Raw genomic sequence first — 17,301 nt, 5'->3', positions numbered from 1 at the left:
AAGGCCTTGTCGTCACGCAGCTTTTTTTTTTTTGGTAATCTTTCCTTACACTCATCCCTTCAGAATGTGTCTGCAAATCATTTTCCTTGCCTGTTGATTTCACCATGCCACATCCCTCTTTGCATCCCTCCACTGGTTCCCCATTGTCTGTTGCATCAAACATAAACTACTTGTCTTCATTTTCAAGATGTTTCATAGCCTATCCCCACCTACCTATCCTGCATTATTCATATTGAGAAGTTGACTCCTGCCTCTGATTGGCCTATGATGCCAGCCTCCATCACCCAGTTGTTACATTTCTAAACAAGTACCTTTGTATTTTGTCCCATGCTGCTTCTCATGCTTGGAAGGAACTTCCTGTAATCAATTGCAAAGCTACTTCACCCCTTTTCAAAACCCTCCTTAAAATTCTCCTTTGACAGGATGACCACAAAAAACTTGACAATGGTTAAGCTACTGGTGTGCTAAGACCACTGCCACTTGTGCTGACCAATATTGTGTCATTGTTTCCTTGTGGTCCATCTGTCTGTATCCATTGTCATCCCTTATCTTATTCTTAGGTTATAAGCTCCTTGGGCCAGGCACCATCTCTTTGTTCTGTGTTTGTACAGGACCTTGCACAATGGGGTCCTGGTCCATGACTAGTACTAACTGTTGGTTAGTGGGCTGATTTATTACTAACCAAAACAGTTATATAACCAACCCCTAACGTGGTCATAGTTCTACTGGTATAAAGATACCTTTACTTTCATGGGAATAAGCTATACTGGTAAAAGCACATCTGTACCAGTATAACAGCATTCACACTGGGGGTTAGTTAAAGCCAAGTGGCACAACTTTTATATATGGGCAAGCCCTACTTGCAAGAGTTTCCTGTTAAATATCCTGAACCCAGGGTCAAAGACTGTCTAAAAGAACTGCTTACTCACATCCTTAATGCAAGTACTGCAGAAAAAGGGAGCCTCATTTTTGTAGCCATCTGGATGGCTTTGCTTACTAACATTGCAATATGACAAATTAGGAGTTCTGTAAATTGCTTGCTTATTTGAGTCTTTAGTCCTTTTTTAAGATATCTTTGCCTTTCCTTTTTGTCAAGGTCTCAGTCCTCATTGGAGAACCATTTTTCACTACAAGCCTGTTACCATGGCACAACCTATACTTCCTGTATGCTAGGACAGCTGTGGCAACCCACCTCACAAACAGTGTCACTGTCCTGCCACAGTCTGCTTCCCTTTATATGATGGTTGTGGAGTTCAAGGTGAGATGTTTGGAATTATACAGTTTATATTTACATTGTTCAATTTTAACTAAGTTGGCTCTCTTCTGCAGTATTTTATATTTCAGTTTATCATATCTAAGTACCTGGCATTTTCAGCATAACAGTCTTGCTCTTGAAAATAAAGCAAATTAAGAGCAATTTGGCATCTCAGCTTAAAGGTAGCGTGTTGTCATTTCAGTCATTCCTTATTTTGAGTCAACTTATTTTTAATTAGAAGAACAAATTAATTTTTTAGCAGTCTGCATGGCATACTTTGCTTTACACATTCATTAGGAGCTGTGCTTCGGAGAGTTAAAAGCACTTCAGAAAGGAAAATTGAATTGTCTTAATAAAATGCAACAACTGAGACTATTTTTTTCCATTCCCTCTGCACAACAGAAATGAAGATCCTCAATCACTTTGAAACTGAAGGTTTTTTTATTAAATGGTTTTAATGTTTTTAAATTGATCAGTAAAGAGAAACTATTGAAATATATCAAATTTGTTTTGCCAATAAGTGCCATGTTCTGAAAAATTGCAAGTTAAACTAAAAATGACACTTTTCAATTATAAGACTGGGCAGGCTTCAATAACTTATTTTATAGTAATTTTTAATGTTAAGTTTGCAACATTCTAGTGGAGGAGTGAATCTCAACCTTTTCGTATCATGAACCACATCTTAATAATTATCTTATGTACTAGTGCCTCTCCCATTTCTATGTTAGGAATCATACCATATATGTTTAAAAAAAAAATCAGACAGAAGTGACATCTTTTTCAAATTGATTAAGTAAAAGGAAATGCATGATCATGATGTTCTGAATGGATTTGCTTTTCATTAGACCAGAGAAAGAATGGTCCAGGTTTTTGTACTTACCTAGGACTTGGGAGACCTGGGAACTAGTCCCTGTTTAACAACGTGTGTACTTACCTCCCTGTACATCTGTAGCCAAATTTACCTATCACTCATAGTGAGGGTAGAAAAGCTATTCAGACAAGACATCTGCAGTTCATTAAAAATGTATACGGTCTTCTGTATGTATAAATAATCTGTATTGATCCTTAATCTTTCATAGATTTATCAGTGCTGCCTTTGTCTTCAGCATATAAACAGTTTCATATCCTGAGGAACGACAAATTGTTGAGAGCTTTTTAGTGTCATATCAAATATAGTGTGTTATAAAATATAACATTACAAAACATTTTGTTGCATTTACACAAAACTTAAGATTCATGCATTTTCTTCCATTAAAATAAAGATGCACAGTAGAACATTGCAGATTTAATGTTATATCTTCCCATTGTTACACACTAGCGTGCACAGCTCCCTTTGCTTGTAGTGGCAGTTAAATACCTATCTAGAGCAGAATAGTCTCCTTAAGCTTCTTGCACAGTCATCTTTATATCCAGCCATTTGATGTTTAGCTCTACTGCTTGAGAACAAATCCACAAAGTGCAGGTCTATGTAACTTGACTGGCATTGCTAAACTGTCTGCTTTGGAAACATATTTATTTTTCATTAAACAAAATACGTCACATAGCAAATTTGTTTTGGTAATCAACTAATAATGCAAATACTCCTTGGATATTTAGAATTCTGTTTTAAAATAGATATGGCTTAAATTTTCCAAAATGACTAGTGATTTTAAGTGCGTTAATTTTTGGATGCCCAACTCGAGATTTATTTAAAAAGGCCTGATTTTCAGAAAGTGCTGAGCTCTGTCCTCTGAAAGTTGGGCCCTTGTACAATGATTAAGTTGAACACTCAAAAACTGAAGCACCCACAATCATAGTCACTGATGAAAATTTAAGCTGCACTGAATAGATTTCACTGTACCAGAAACCCCTGCAATTTAACAAGTCTTGTGGTGCTAAAGATATTAATGGGGTTCTTCTCCCCTTCCTCAAACTGTGCTGATTTGGGCCTTTTCTACCTGCAACATGAATGAGTGGAAAGCAGAAACCATTTGTAGGCCTTTCTTTGATCAATTTTTATATAAAATATAACCTGAGTTATGACTTTACAGTTAAAGAAAAGGTTAAATGTAAATTTCTTCATACTTGGCACTGCTAAATAATCCTAGAAGATCTAAAGCCCAGAAGACAAGTGTCATAAAAGTGGGAAATTCACCACCATTCTACAGAATTGCACTAAATTGTTTGTTCCACCTATTGATCTAAATCATTTCAAATGTACTAATAGATCATCATATAGAAGGCTGGTTAGAGATGCTTCATAATTACCCTAGTTTTTGATGCATTCAGTGTAATTTAGAACAGTTTTTATCTGGCTCATGGCATCACAGTGACCTTCTGTGTAAAGCAGAAATTCAGTGAACAAGACTAGGTGTGAGCAGAAATAATGATGGGCTAATTCTTTACAGCAATAAATGAGTAATAAAAAGAGTCTTTCTGAAACTCATGAATTTCCTCATTCATTAAAGATTGGCACAATGGTTTTATAAATAGATGACAGTTGAACTGAAATGTTACCTGTTCACTGAATCATTAGATACAATAAGAAGTACTCCCTTCCAATAACAGTTGTTGAAAGGAAGTTTTGAGAGCACTATAGCTAGTAAAATCCTTCATAGGAAATAACTCTGCCTTTTTGGGTGATGGAATCCAGTCACAAGAAAGGGAGAGATTGGTAATAACAACATCAAAATTGTATACAGTTCACAGAGACTTAGGTCTCGTCCACACTAGAGAGTTTTGTCGACAAACAATCCTGATGTACACACTGCAGCCACCCTTTTGTCAGCAGAGGTGGGGCGACACAGTGTCAGTGTAGATACTGTGTCCCCTTAGAGTGGTGGAGGGGCTATCATACTTGTTACTGCTAGAGCAGTGAAATTGACAAATGGGAGGGGGGGCTGGAGCCTGGCTCCGCAAGCCGCTGGGCTTCGGCTGTGCGTTGCGGGCAGCTGCTGCCTGGCTGCGAGCCGGGGCAAGCCGCGGGCAGCGAACTGGCAGGCAGCTGCCGCAGTGGGATGCCTGCAAGCTGTGGGCTCGCAGCTGAGCGGCAGCCACCTGGGGCTTTCCAGCATCCCAGGTGCCAGCAGGGCTGCAGTTGTCTGCGCCTGGGCTTGCAGTCAGGAGGCTGTCGCCCCGCTGGCAGCCCTGCTGGCAAAGCCATGGGCAGCTGCTGCTGGGCTACGAGCCCGGGCGTGGGCAGCTGCAGCCCCGCTGGTAGCCGGAGTTTCGGTGGCTAGCTCCCAGCTGTGAGCTGGGACAGGGCAAGCCATGGGGCTGCAGCCGGCTCCTGCCTGGGAGCAGGGAAGTCCCCGCACCAGGCTGGGATCGGTAGTGGTGGTGGGGCAGCCAGGAGCCTGTGGGCTCCCTGCAGGGAACTGAGAGATGGCTCTCTCGGCTCCCCCCCACACTGCCCTTTAGGTCGGTGGAAGTGGTCTTAGTGAGGATGCACTCCACCGACCTAAGGAGAGCAATGTGGACATCAGCCACCAGTATGGTGGCTGAAAGTCGACATATCTTATGCGGACAAATTTCTGTAGTGTAGACATAGCCTTACATATTTCCCCAACCTCATTCCCCTTTGAAGAAATAAGATGAGGCAAATCTTCAGATGTTACTATGTGCCATTTGTTTCAGTAAAGAGTTGTAAAAGTTCTTTGTGAATCCAGGAAAGACTTTGTGAAACTTCTTGTTCTGCTAAACTAGCATTCACATTTTATGGAGGTTTTGATGCTTTCAGATCTAAGATGCCTGTTCAGCTTGGTGATCGGTGTTTTTATTGCATGCTCTTTGTTCCTAAGGTCTTACTACTCTTCCTGTCTAGGATGCTCTGGGAATACAGAACAGTTTGCAGTGTTTCTGAAGTAATGCTACTCTTTGAAGTAATAGATCTGATGTGTAGGATAATGGCTAATCATGCTGTGGGAGACAAAACACTTACATCTGTAATGGCTTGTCTGAGCGTGCATTTTTTATCAAAGCACTGTGTGCCCAATTGGTGTTATGTTTAATGTTTGAGAAACATTTCAGTACACAGCATGCCTTCTGTAAGACGGATTTTAGTTAGGCTATTATGAAACTTTGGCATTTGTTCTTTAGATGAGATCAATTTGAAAAAGAAGTACAGAAGCAACTGATTTGGAACACTGACATGTTCCCAGAGCCTTCTGTTAGGTGATTTTAGTGGCAGTTATCACTGCACTTGCTATGCCATTGAAGACAAATGTTAAGGTTTTTTTTTTATCTGACTTGTCACCAAGTGTCTGTTTGAGCCTACCACTACAATTATTTTAGGATTCTTACCCGTCAAGGTAAGAACTGTAATGGATTGGAGGGAAAGGTGTGGTGAGGAAGGAAGAAATTGAGTCCCAACTCTGCAGGACTTCTGAGATCAGGTTTTGGAGGATGCTGCAGGAAAATGTGACTGTAATAAACAAAGAAGCAGATGACATAACAAAGGCTGCTTTACAATAATTTCATGGCTTCGGTGGGTGATGGTGGTCAAATATCCAGAGGAATATAGATATATGTTCATAATGCACAGTACAAAGAACTATATAATTGATAAAATAAACTCAGCAGGAATTCAAAGGTGGTGCGACCTTCATTTTGAGGAACCATAAAACAGTTCAAATTCCTAAAGAAGTCTGTTGGGAGAAGAGGGGAGAAGGTAGCAAAACTGCAGGCAACTGCTTGAGAGGTTGGGAATGCCTGCATCCTTCATTTAGAACCTTGGCTATAGCTCTTGTATGAAAGATTCTGTAGCTGGTGGTTTTAATATATCAGCCTTTCCTTCTGAAACACAAATCTATTGACCCTTTTAGTCCCTGATATTTTAAATGTTTTTTCTCCCAATCTGAGCCAAAGATGTATATTTTTTTACTTAGGAATACAAGACTCTAGAGAGTAGAATAGGATTTATTTACTACACAGGTTCCCTAATTGGTCTGCTATTGGTCTCTTAGGGTATGTCTACACAGCAAAGAAAAACCCATGGCTGGCCCGTGCTTAGCCAGCTCAGAACCTGTGTAGTCTTCTTGTGAGGTGAAAGGGTCTAGAGCTCAGGCTTCAGCTTTTCCTGCATCCAACTCGTTATTTAGGACCAATGTACCTTACCAGAAACCTGTTTCACTCCCCCAGTTTACTTTCCCAAAGATTTGACTTTGGTATACCCTCTTTCCTTGTTTCTTGATTGCCAGTGGGCAAGGCAGGGTATATGGGCAGAATAATTTCATATCCATCTATATGATAGCATTATTACTTGTATTTAAAAGGTTGTTTATCATTCATTATTATTGTGGTGCAGATTCTATGCTGTAGAAATAGAATTGATATAATGGTTTATGTTAGATGACAGGGTCAATTCTGTATGATTTATTTTCTCTTTGTTTTTTGGAACACTATTACACAGTATATGCATTTCCTTAAAAACTGGCTTTAGTAATCTCACAGTGCTTTCAGGATATGTACTAAGGGTCCTTATTTTTAGGTGAAATGTATAGATGCTGCTTTGAACTTTCAGGCAAGTGTTTTGAAACTAGATCGGTCATAAAATTTTGGTTTTGTTTGTCCACATGTATTCAGGCAGCTAGATTCAAAGAGTAGGCAGTTTTCTAGGTGATCATGGTATGATTGTTATTGGAATAGTGCAACAAACTTTTCAGCCACAAAAAGAAAACCCAGTAAAATGTTTTCACTTGTGGAGCCCTCTAGTTCTCAATGACTTCAACTTTTGATTCTATTGTTGCCTTAATATTAATTTAGCTCTAGAAATTAAGCATGAACCAAAATACTCACGTGACATGGCATCTGGACCGTATCGTTGAAGAAAAGTTTGTTTTTTTCCTGTTGGATCATGAGTGAAAAAAGTCTATCTGAAAAATAATGTTCACTTCATAAGTGTATATCGACGACTTGACTTCAGAGACTGGAATACTTTGCATTGACAAAGTTTGATTAATGTAGAATCTATCTTCAATAAACTCAGTTTGCCTTGTCTTATCTGGCTACAACTGAATATAAATAGGAAGCAAGAATTAAAATGAAGTCCTATGCTACAACAAAATTAAAATACATTCTCTAGAGCAGGGATTGGCAACCTTTGGGAAGTGGCGTGCCAAGTCTTCCCCCTGCCCCTCTTTCCAACATGCTGTGGCCCCAGTGCCCTGGCCAGGAGCTGCTCCCAGCTCCAAGTAGCACTGCACGGAGGCTGCTCCCCCTCCCAACCCCGCCTCCCCCCACCCCGTCACATGACTTGGGCCGAGCACTGGCCACAAGCCGCTCCCAGCCCCAAGCAGCACTGCGCGGCAGTCACTCGCTCCCCACCCCCTTACCTCCGTGACGTGGGTCCAGCACCACGACACATGCCGCTCATAATCATCTTGCATGTCACGGATTGTTGACCCCTGCTCTAGGAAATGTTCTTTTGTTTAGCAGAACTGTTTGTCTACATCAATGGTTTTCAACCTTTTTCATTTGCGGAACCCTACAAAATTTTGAATGGAAGTGCGGACCCCTTTGGAAATCTTAGACATAGTCTGTGGAACCCTACGGGTCTGCATGGTTGAGTAAAGTGCTGTTATAGCACTTTAAGTTGTCAGTTTTTTCCATAAGAATTACAGGAAAAATTAAATTGAAAAGTGCTTGATGACTGAAGTCTTGTATTAATCCACAGTGGTGGAACAGGTGGAAGCAATGCAGAGTTCTCACATTGTACCATCAGCATGCCTCTCAACCTGGAGGATCCAGTTCCCTGGAAGGATAACAATCTACATGCCCTTTGTGTCTAGTCAGCAAAAGATACCCCTTGGGTTTAGGTATTTGTCCTCTGGAAACTGAACTGAGACCAATTCATTTAACAAAAGCCAACAAACATAACTAAGATAGTAAAAACTTTAGGTTGCTACAGAACAGGATCTGTACTCCGTCCTGTGCCTTAAAGATTGAAGGCGATATGTCTCATTATTAATCCCCTGAGTCACCAGGCTTTAAAACATTTTAAAAAATTAATACTTTTCCTATCCTTTTTAAGTGGTTGCATTATGTAGTTCACAGCTTGGTTCGCAACTAAAATGCTTCCCTAAAAGGAATACATGCTTTGCCTACTTAGGACTTGTGGCGAATTCGAAGCCCATGTGGTACCTGTGAAGGGTTTGATGTTCACATTATGGATGACATGATTAAGGTAAGAGAGAGATCATCTAAAGTCTTTAGGCAGAATGTGACATTACTGCTCAAGTTTTAATTTTACAAGAAAAAAACCCCCTAATTTAGTGGAAGATGTGAATGAATAACATGTGTTTTACATCTGAGTATGTGAGACACAGGAACAGTTTCATCATAAACTGATAGCAGTGGCATTTTCAGTTAGACATAGGATATTTTTGCAAGAATTAAGTTTTCTTGAATTTAGCCTTGTATTTTTTTTTAGCTGACAAAGCTGTTTTGCCATCTTCAAGCATTCAGAAAATATTGTATTTGTTGATTTAAAATAGGGATAAGAAAATGTATTCTCAAAATCTAAGATGGCTATCCAAGAATCAGCGATAAGACGTGGCTAGTAGGGGTTAATCCTTTGACACCAACATTATTGGCATGTCCCATTACCAGTAACAAGAGGAGAAGGCCTGAGGACCAATCAATTTCATTGCAAAAATTGCATATAGTCATTTTCAAGCATTTCTGAAAGACCTCTGTAACATGACAGGATTTAGAGACATTTCATCTGCTGTGGAACTATAGCTGTTAAATGAGGGTGTTTGTGTAGATAGGTCCCAGTAGTTGTTTTATCTCTCTATCAAGAGCAGAATTTTCATGACAGTTAATCAATGTATAAGTAACTTGGGAATATACCCTTATGAAGTATAATGGATAGGAAAATGTATAGGTTCTTCTGACACAGATTTTACAGTTAAATAAAGAGTAGGGCATCTAATGTGTGGGTCTTGCTTTATCTTATCCTCCTTCCAGAAGAGAATTTTGTTTGCAGTGGAGTCTTGGCATACTAGGTTTTAAAATTGTTATGTAAACGCTGCTGTGTGTGTGTGCCAGAGAAGACAGGTCAAAGAAATGTACCTTGCTTTTGGACAGAAAGTGGTGAGGTTTGTGATGGGAACTGGTTCCACAACCTTAGACTGGCACCCAAGAAAACTCAGAAAGCTCTGTTTCCTATATAAAATATAGGACTTGGGACACAGTCCTCATGCTAGACTTTAGATCAGTCAGGCAGGGGGTTCTTGGGACACCAGGCGACAGCTGCCATCTTTTTTGGAAGCCGGGTAGCAGCCGCCCGCATCCCAGCCTGTCCCAGCTCCGAGGTGGGAGTCCAGCAGCAGCCTCCTGCGCCCTGTGAGCTGGGCTCGCAGTTGGGTGGCTGCTACCTGTGCCCCAGCTCTGAGCTGAGAGACAGCCTCCTGCACCCTGGCTTGAAGATGGGCAGCAGCTGCCTGCCACCTGCTCACATCCCTGGGTCCCAGCCTGCATGGAAGCTTCCTCCGCCCCAGCTCGGATTGGGTGGCAGTTGCCCACCTCATGGGCTGGCAGCTAGGCGGAAGCTGCCTGTAACTTGCCCAGGTGGCAGCTCCCCTGCCCGGCTCAAAGCCCGGTTCCCAGAAAGCCAGGCAGAGAGCCCAGCAGTTTGCCCAATCTTTAGCTTTAGCTGAGCAGTGAAATTGACAACTATGACAGCCCCAGATTTTACTAGTATAAAAATCTTAAGAGTGGCCCTCACAGTGTGATTTGCTTCAGGCCTGCACCTCCCTAGGGATGGCCATGGGGAACGCTGCTATCCACTTTGGGCCACTAGTGCCTGCTCAGACCTCATAAGTTCCTGCCTGTGTGAGGAGAACACCAGTGAGCCCGCCATCAGGCCATCATGATTGGCTGGTGTTGACCTTTGCTCCTATATGGAGGAAGGAGAGGAGGAAGGAGGGGAGAAACAGCAGGGGAGTTTGTGATCTGCCACAGCCACACAGCACTCAGAACTCTCCGGCTTTACGAGGAATACAGTCGTCCAGCAGTAAAGGGGGAAAAGATTGTATTTCTCAGAGTGGAAAATTGAATATTGGGGTACTTATTAAAATTTTCAGAAGTTAGGGGCTACTTGCTACTTAAAAGGTTGAGAAACAGTGCTTTACATGATCTTTTAGACATCCTGGACCAGGCCACTGAGAGCCTTGAAGATAGGAACAGACATTGAACTTAACTTGATATTCTATGGCAGGGGTGGGGAACGTCTGGCCCGCGGGCCGTATATGGCCCGCGAAATCATTTGGTCTGGCCCTAGCGGCGGCGGGGAATTCGGCGGCGGCGTGGTTTCACGGCGGCGGCGGGGTTCCGTGGGGGGAAGTGCCCACCGCCGAAACCCTGCTGCCGTTTGCCCCTTTTTGGCGGCGGGGGGACTTCGGCGGCAGCGGGGAATTCGGCGGCGGCACGGTTTCACGGTGGCGGCGGGGTTCCGTAGGGGGGGAAGTGCCTGCTGCCGAAACCCTGCCGCCGTTTGCCCCTTTTTGGCGGCGGGGGGACTTCGGCGGCGGGCACTGCCCCACGCCCCCCACGGAACCCCCCCCCCGCCGCCGAATTTCTCCCCCGCCACCATCAGGCCCTTGACAACAAAAAGGTTCCCCACCCCTGTTCTATGGGAAGCAAGTATAGAGAAGGAAGAAGAGGTTTGATGTGTTTGCAGTACCTTGTGTGGCTGAGGAGATTTATGCAGTGTTCTGTAAACTAGCTGGAATCTTTTAAGAGCTGATGGCTTCATGCTCATATATATTGTTGTAGCCTAGATAGGAGGTACACAAACCATCATACATTATACCCAGCATTACTAATTAAGGAGAGTGCTTGTCAAATGCAAACTTGAGGGTCTTTCCTAAGCTTTTTCTCTTTCTTCAGAATTCCCTGAATTTTAGGGAGTCCAAGGAAGCAGAGCCTCATCCATTGTGGGAATACCCTTGCAAATCACTGTCTGATCCCCAAGAGGTTATGACATTTGACTTCAGATTGATGGTACCACAACAAACTCTCAGCACAGATGGCTCTGTAAATCTGTTAAGGTGAGAATTATTGTCTAGGAAAAGCATAATGTGTTTTAACTTGCTTGCTCTCAATGCTTTATACATTACTCCAGGTAACTATCCAGGACTACATTTAAATAGCATTAAAGGTGTGACCTGAAGTTGCACAAGCCTCAAGGACTCGGGACTAGACCTCGCTGTAACCTCTTGCTGTCTATCCTCAGACCCAGACTTCACCTACCTTCATGGGTAGTGATCTGTCAGTTGTCAGCTGAAGTAACAGGGAAGTGGGACAGAAATTAGAGGGGCATAATTTTTTGAAGAAGGGACTTGTATTTTAAAAATAGCACTGTTATTAAGGAAGATATGAACAAGCAGATCTAGAGCATATTTACCATGAGTTAAATTTTAACAGTTTGATTGAATTAATCTATAGGTTACCAAGATCTGGATGTTTATTTCCCCTTTCCAGATATAGCCATCTGTTTCTTGACTGATCAGTTCTTTCTGAACCAGCACTCCAAATTATGGTTCTTTCATTTTATTAGCTGTTAAGTATACAACATTTTTTGCTGTAACTATCCATATTTGTAGGTAGCTAATTCACTTTTTCTTAAATATTATACGCAACATGTGTTTTGAGATATAATTCCAATTGGTTTTCTATAGCCACATGTCTCTAAAGTTGAAGTAACATTCCTCTTCCAAAATTGCAGCCTACACTGCAGAACTATTTGAATACTGTATAACTAGTGCAAAAAATTTGTAAGTAGAAAACTTAGTTTTAACTTCCATTACTACAGGACTTCTGTTCTTCAAATGTAAAGGCAAATTGTGTCATGCTAACCTAAATGTCTGTAACTTGGCTTTCCCTGTGTGATACCCACTTTATAGCAATTAAACACTTGGAGGAGTTATGTGGCCCAGATCATACCTTCTTGGGGTAAAACTCACAGGACAGAGTTCTGGTAGAGAAGATTCTGAGGATCTCCTGATATGGGAGGAATTCTTATTTTATTGCAAGGGTGAGGTTTGTCCTAACCTTACAGAATAGATCATAAAGTCTGCCCCCAAACCTGGCAGATACCTGAGAGTTCTGTGTGGATCATGGAGCCGTATGAGAGGCCAGGACCATCTGTGTGCGCTCCCTGTGCTGTAGCACCAGCTGTGTTCTCTTTGCAGCATGACTCCATTGTAGCCACACTGTCAGAGATTGCCCCTGAAGCACTAGGGGTTCTGTGGAAAATAGAATGCATATTTGGACCTGGTACTTATCTCTTCCAGCCAAGCTCTGTGGAGCAGGAGGTGTGGTAAAGGTATCCATAGGATTCAGAAAAAGAGGGGAAATGGTGTGGTGCAAAGGCAGAGGAGGCCCCTTTCCACCCAGTCTTCCAATCAGGAGAAGTATGATTCCCAGTCAGTGTGTGTCTTATTACCTATTAGGGTCTGCCTTAGTAATTATCCTCCTTTCCTATCCACCTTTTTAATTATCCTGGACCCAAACACACACAGTCATGGCCTGCTCCAATATAGTTTTCCTACATTTTGTCAGATTTACATGTCAGCAATAGATTATACAGTTGCTATTAATGACTGACCTATTCAGCTACTCAGCTCCTCCCCAAGCAACTGATTGGGAGAATACCATAAAACACCAATACTATGTTCACAAGAGAGACATTGTTTTAGGTTCAGGTATTCTATAAAGTTATCCAAAAAGAATTGTTTACCTGTTTCTTTACAGGACAGGGAAAAGCCATGGAACAGTTCTGTGGATGGAATATCATCTGACTGCAGATATCTCAATCAGCACAGGGCTTGTGCAGATTTCAGATGAAAAGGTATTTTCTTAATGTCATTTAACCTGTGTTGTTTGAGAGGAAGGAAAAGGTTTATGGAATTACAACACTGAAAAATCCACCCCTGCAGGACACACAGTTATCTCTTACTTGGTGCTGGTTTTTATTAGATGGAGCTGCTCACTACACTTCTTTGTAGTACTATGTTAAACTATGTAAGCACAATACCAGTAGGATTGTCTATGTAAATGTGAAAAAATGTTGTTTGAAACAGAGGTCTGAACCAAATCACTCTCCTGTAGTTCTGGAGATAAAATTCACAACTCAGACCTTTCTGTAGTTTGAAGTTCTGATTAATTCATCTTGCTCTGCCTAATTCAGTAAAAGGGAAAAGAATGATAAATATTCACTAATTTCACCCCATCCTAAGTATGCTGTGGCCAAATATTGTTTTCTTTTTCATATTGCATTGTGCAATACAAAATGTTGCAGCTGGGGAAATGGGTAATAATCTATAACTCCGGTAAGAGTTATTAGGGATGTAATCAAATGTTGATCTGTGTATTTGGACTGGTGACAAGAACTGTTTTTTTTCCTTTAAAGAGGATCAAAGTATTATTGCTCAGTGTCTTGCAGTTGTGGACTATTTTATCTTTTTTTTTTTTTTTTTTTCCCCTTCCCCCCCCCCCCCCTCCCCCCCCCCACAGGGCAATTGCAAGTGGAATCCCCATTGCAAGCAAGCTGTCTATTTCTTCAGTTCTTCACTTGAACCAGAAAGTCTGACAGACTTCCCTAGTGCTATCATGTATTCTATAAATTTTAACCCAAAGACAGGCGAGATTGCCATGAGTTTCAAACCGTTATCATAAAACATTACTTGATATTTTTCTAAGTTATAATTAATAAACTTTGAAATGTTGATAGTGTTTCCTTTTTACAGCAAAGATTTTATTGTGATCAAGATGACTGCTTTGTAACCTAGCTCAAGCATATCTAGTTTTGTTTTCAAAGTACACAACTGGGGAAGGAGAGAGAGAACCACCTGGTGCGTTTTGCCAGGTGGCGTAATGCTGATCAGATTATAAATCCATCTGTCGTTGCCTGTTATAGTGTGAGAACTGAAGTATTTTGAGGTTATTTCAGGGATCTAAGGCAAATTAGTGAAATATTAAACATTAATTTAGCATCCTAAGGGATGAACTTATTAAATCCTGCTTTCTCATTAAAGGAAAATGAATTAACCTGTTAATTTATGTAGTCCCTTGCTAGGACAGCAAAATTGACCTATTTACCTTACTGTTTTCTATAGCATCCAGAATACAGGATGTTTACGTCAGACTCTACCAGTAGAAATCCCATGATGGGATATGTGGGGAAATTAATGAAGTAGTGCATTTAATATGGAAAGGGAAACCACTTAAAGATACCTAAGAAAACTTTTGCAGGTCGTGACTAATTACAGGGAAGTTGTCTGTGATAAAAGACCTTGTGACAACATTTGGATTCAGCCAGTGTCTAAGGCATTGCGGTTTTGAAGATGCCTTTGCCTAACAGTGGACTGAAAACTGCTGCTGTAGACAGAAAACTGGGAGGGAGTAATGGGAATTTAAAATATATATAATGAAGATAAATCACAAATGACAAGTTGGTGGTGGTAGTCTCTGTATATAGAGATACATTTCTATTTAATCAGGAAAAGAGGTGAAGCATGCAAGCTAGGTTACCAAATAGAAGAATTGTATTCCGTCCTCATTCATAATTATCAGGTATGTAAGGGCCCATTTCTGACCAGCTATCCACCATTGTAGATATCAAAGGGCATGAACTTCTGTAGAGTAGTACATCTCCAGAACCAATGCACTTGGAGATATGCATCCCATTACGCTGGCAGAAATAGCAACAGTTGACCACATCAACATATAGTGAAACCTGCCTTTGGTAACCAGTCAACACACAGGCCAGATTTGTATACTGAGCATTTAATGAGGTAGAAAAATAATTTAGCTGTACATAATTTACCCTAGCTAAGAAATGAGATGGCTCTGTATGCCAGAGCTGCTCTAGGTTCCCTATCAGCATCTTTGAGAAAACCTGGGAGTCCAATAGAGGATGCCGGAGTCCTCTTTGCCTTGCATTGCTGGCACTCTTTGGCACATATGCCATTCTTGGTGAGAATTTTACTTATTTCTTTATAGCTCTGCGAATGACTGTTGCACCCTGAGGAAGCCTGGAATTTTTTCTAAATCTTGCAGAAGATTGTGCACATTTTGGCCAAGATCTTTAAAATGTGCTTAACTTTAGACTCCTGAGTCCATATTTAGGCTCTTAAATAAGTGGCCTGATTTTTTCATCAGTGCAGACTGACTAGCAGTTCACATTGATGGCAATCCACCAGCATTTTTCAAAATCAAGGCATTAAGATGCTTAACTTCAGGCTCCTGTTTTTGAAAATTTTGGCCACACTATGTAGGTGACTTTCCCTTAGAAAACTATTTCTAATTTGTTATACTATGTCAGGCCCAATAATCTTATGAAAAATACTGGCAGCGACAGTGAAATTTTTTTACCCTAATTGGAAGAATTCCTCAGATCGCTGTCTTTACATTGCAAACTTTCTAACCTCAAATTTACATTAATACCTTATAGAAACATATATAATCTATTTGAACAAGCAAAGGAATTGGCTTGGCTATCTAAGACCCTGGACTTAATTGTGGAACAGTTTACCAGAATGCCACAAGGAATGTTATTACGCCCAATTCTTGTCCACTTGTATAAGCTGTAAGCAGGAATGTAGAATGAAACTAAATTGCTAATGATAAAAAATTGCAGGAAGCAAAGTCAGTGCAGAGGAAAAGGGCAATAACTGTGAGAGACATGGACACAGTGGAATCAATCAATAGTTCACATAAATAACTGACTTACTCTAGTCAATCAAGAAAAAGTATGCTACTGTGACTGGGGTAAAGAAATTAAACACTGAAGTCTGCTGGTACAAAAGCAAACCTAGTTTGATGAGGAATAAATACCTATAGTGTGTGCCATAGCAGAAATCATTCTGCATTGAATAAAGTTTAATAAGGTCACCAAGTAATACTCTGCCATTCAGGTGTCTCTCTTTGGGGGGGGGATGGCTGGAGAGAGAAAATGTTATTTCTAGCACTGTCAAAGAAAGTAGCAGGCAGTCACCAGAAAGATGTACAAAGCCAGATCTGCAGTTTGGTGTAACAGTGGAGCTTTGTTGTCTTAAATCAACTGAAGATCGGGGCCATAGTTTGCAAGAGATGGTTGGAAGTAGGGGACTGACTTCTTTTAAATTGTTTTGGGAAAGATATTTAATAGAGATCTACAAGGTTCTAAAGGGAATAGAGGAGTCAAGGGCAGCAACAGAAATTATTAGAATTCAGTGGTTCTTAAAGTGTAAAATACAAATAACTGGAGAAGATTGACGTACAGTGACTGGTAGCAGTATGGGAAAAGTGAATGGTTTAAAAATAACAGCCAGAATAACCTGGGGGAAAGGGAAGAGTGAGGGTAGATTAAGCAATGAAATAAATATTAGACAAGGAGATGGCTGAGTTCTTCCTGCTAGAGACAAAGTAGTTAACTCCTGAGGGAGTAGTGAAGAAATATATACTCCTACTGCAAGCTGGAGTTGGTTATTATTTGTACTGTGAAGGCCAGGGAGCCATTGTGCTAGGCCCTTTATAAACACAGTGACCAAGGGGCACTTCTGCTCATCAGCTAAAATTTGGAAGAATCTTTTGTGGGTTTTAACAGTGGGGCAGATTCACCAGCAACAAGCTGTAAATTACAACCATGGGTTAAGACGTTGCCCTTATATTGGAAGGAGTTAAGATGTGCATAACTGTATTGCAACCCCGAGATGCAGAAGTTAATATGGCTGACACCATCCACAGACAAGGAAAAAATTTAAAGTTTAAAACTGCCCCTTGCACAATTATGTTGTTGTGATTAGGGAAGAGTTGGAGCACTTCAAATCTCATAGCCTCTGTGGTCAAGGAGCACATAAGTTGGACACATGTAGCAAGCTTTTCTGAGCCTGTTTCAGGCTGCAGTGATGGGGGGCCAATACCTCTGCTGTGTGCAGATGGCCCCAGTATATTTAGACAAGCACTGAAATGCACACAATTATGGACTTGGCAGATCTGCATGGGACCCTTCTGTTGATATGGCAGCAGACCCCTACAAAGTAGGTGGTGTGGGTCTGATGCAGAAATTTGAGGTGGTTTGC

The 17,301-nt window shown here is 41.2% G+C and overlaps 1 protein-coding gene across 5 annotated transcripts in view; it reads left to right on the top strand.

Moving 5' to 3' along the window:
* The window catches only part of PRMT7 (protein arginine methyltransferase 7), a 39,800-nt gene extending 25,214 nt beyond the window's left edge, over positions 1-14,586 (top strand). For 2 of the 5 annotated variants that reach the window (XM_067551691.1, XM_067551682.1), the window contains 5 exons: positions 1,097-1,258; positions 8,343-8,417; positions 11,126-11,286; positions 12,992-13,088; positions 13,754-14,580. In XM_067551691.1, the coding sequence (XP_067407792.1) occupies positions 1,097-1,258; positions 8,343-8,417; positions 11,126-11,286; positions 12,992-13,088; positions 13,754-13,915 (657 nt within the window). In that variant the 3' untranslated portion in view covers positions 13,916-14,580. Of the gene's footprint in view, positions 1-1,096; positions 1,259-8,342; positions 8,418-11,125; positions 11,287-12,991; positions 13,089-13,753 lie in introns of all 5 variants that reach the window. The other 3 variants (XM_067551656.1, XM_067551664.1, XM_067551674.1) reach the window with 3 other exon arrangements.
* The last annotated feature ends 2,715 nt before the right edge of the window (positions 14,587-17,301 follow it).

The sequence above is a fragment of the Emydura macquarii genome, unplaced genomic scaffold (genome assembly GCF_026122565.2).
Source record: "Emydura macquarii macquarii isolate MOO-44397 ecotype Brisbane River unplaced genomic scaffold, CSIRO-AGI_Emac_v2 contig_295, whole genome shotgun sequence".
Lineage (NCBI taxonomy): Eukaryota > Metazoa > Chordata > Testudines > Chelidae > Emydura > Emydura macquarii.
The sequence above is the reverse complement of the archived record's forward strand: the minus strand, read 5'-3'. Positions and strand labels throughout refer to the sequence as shown.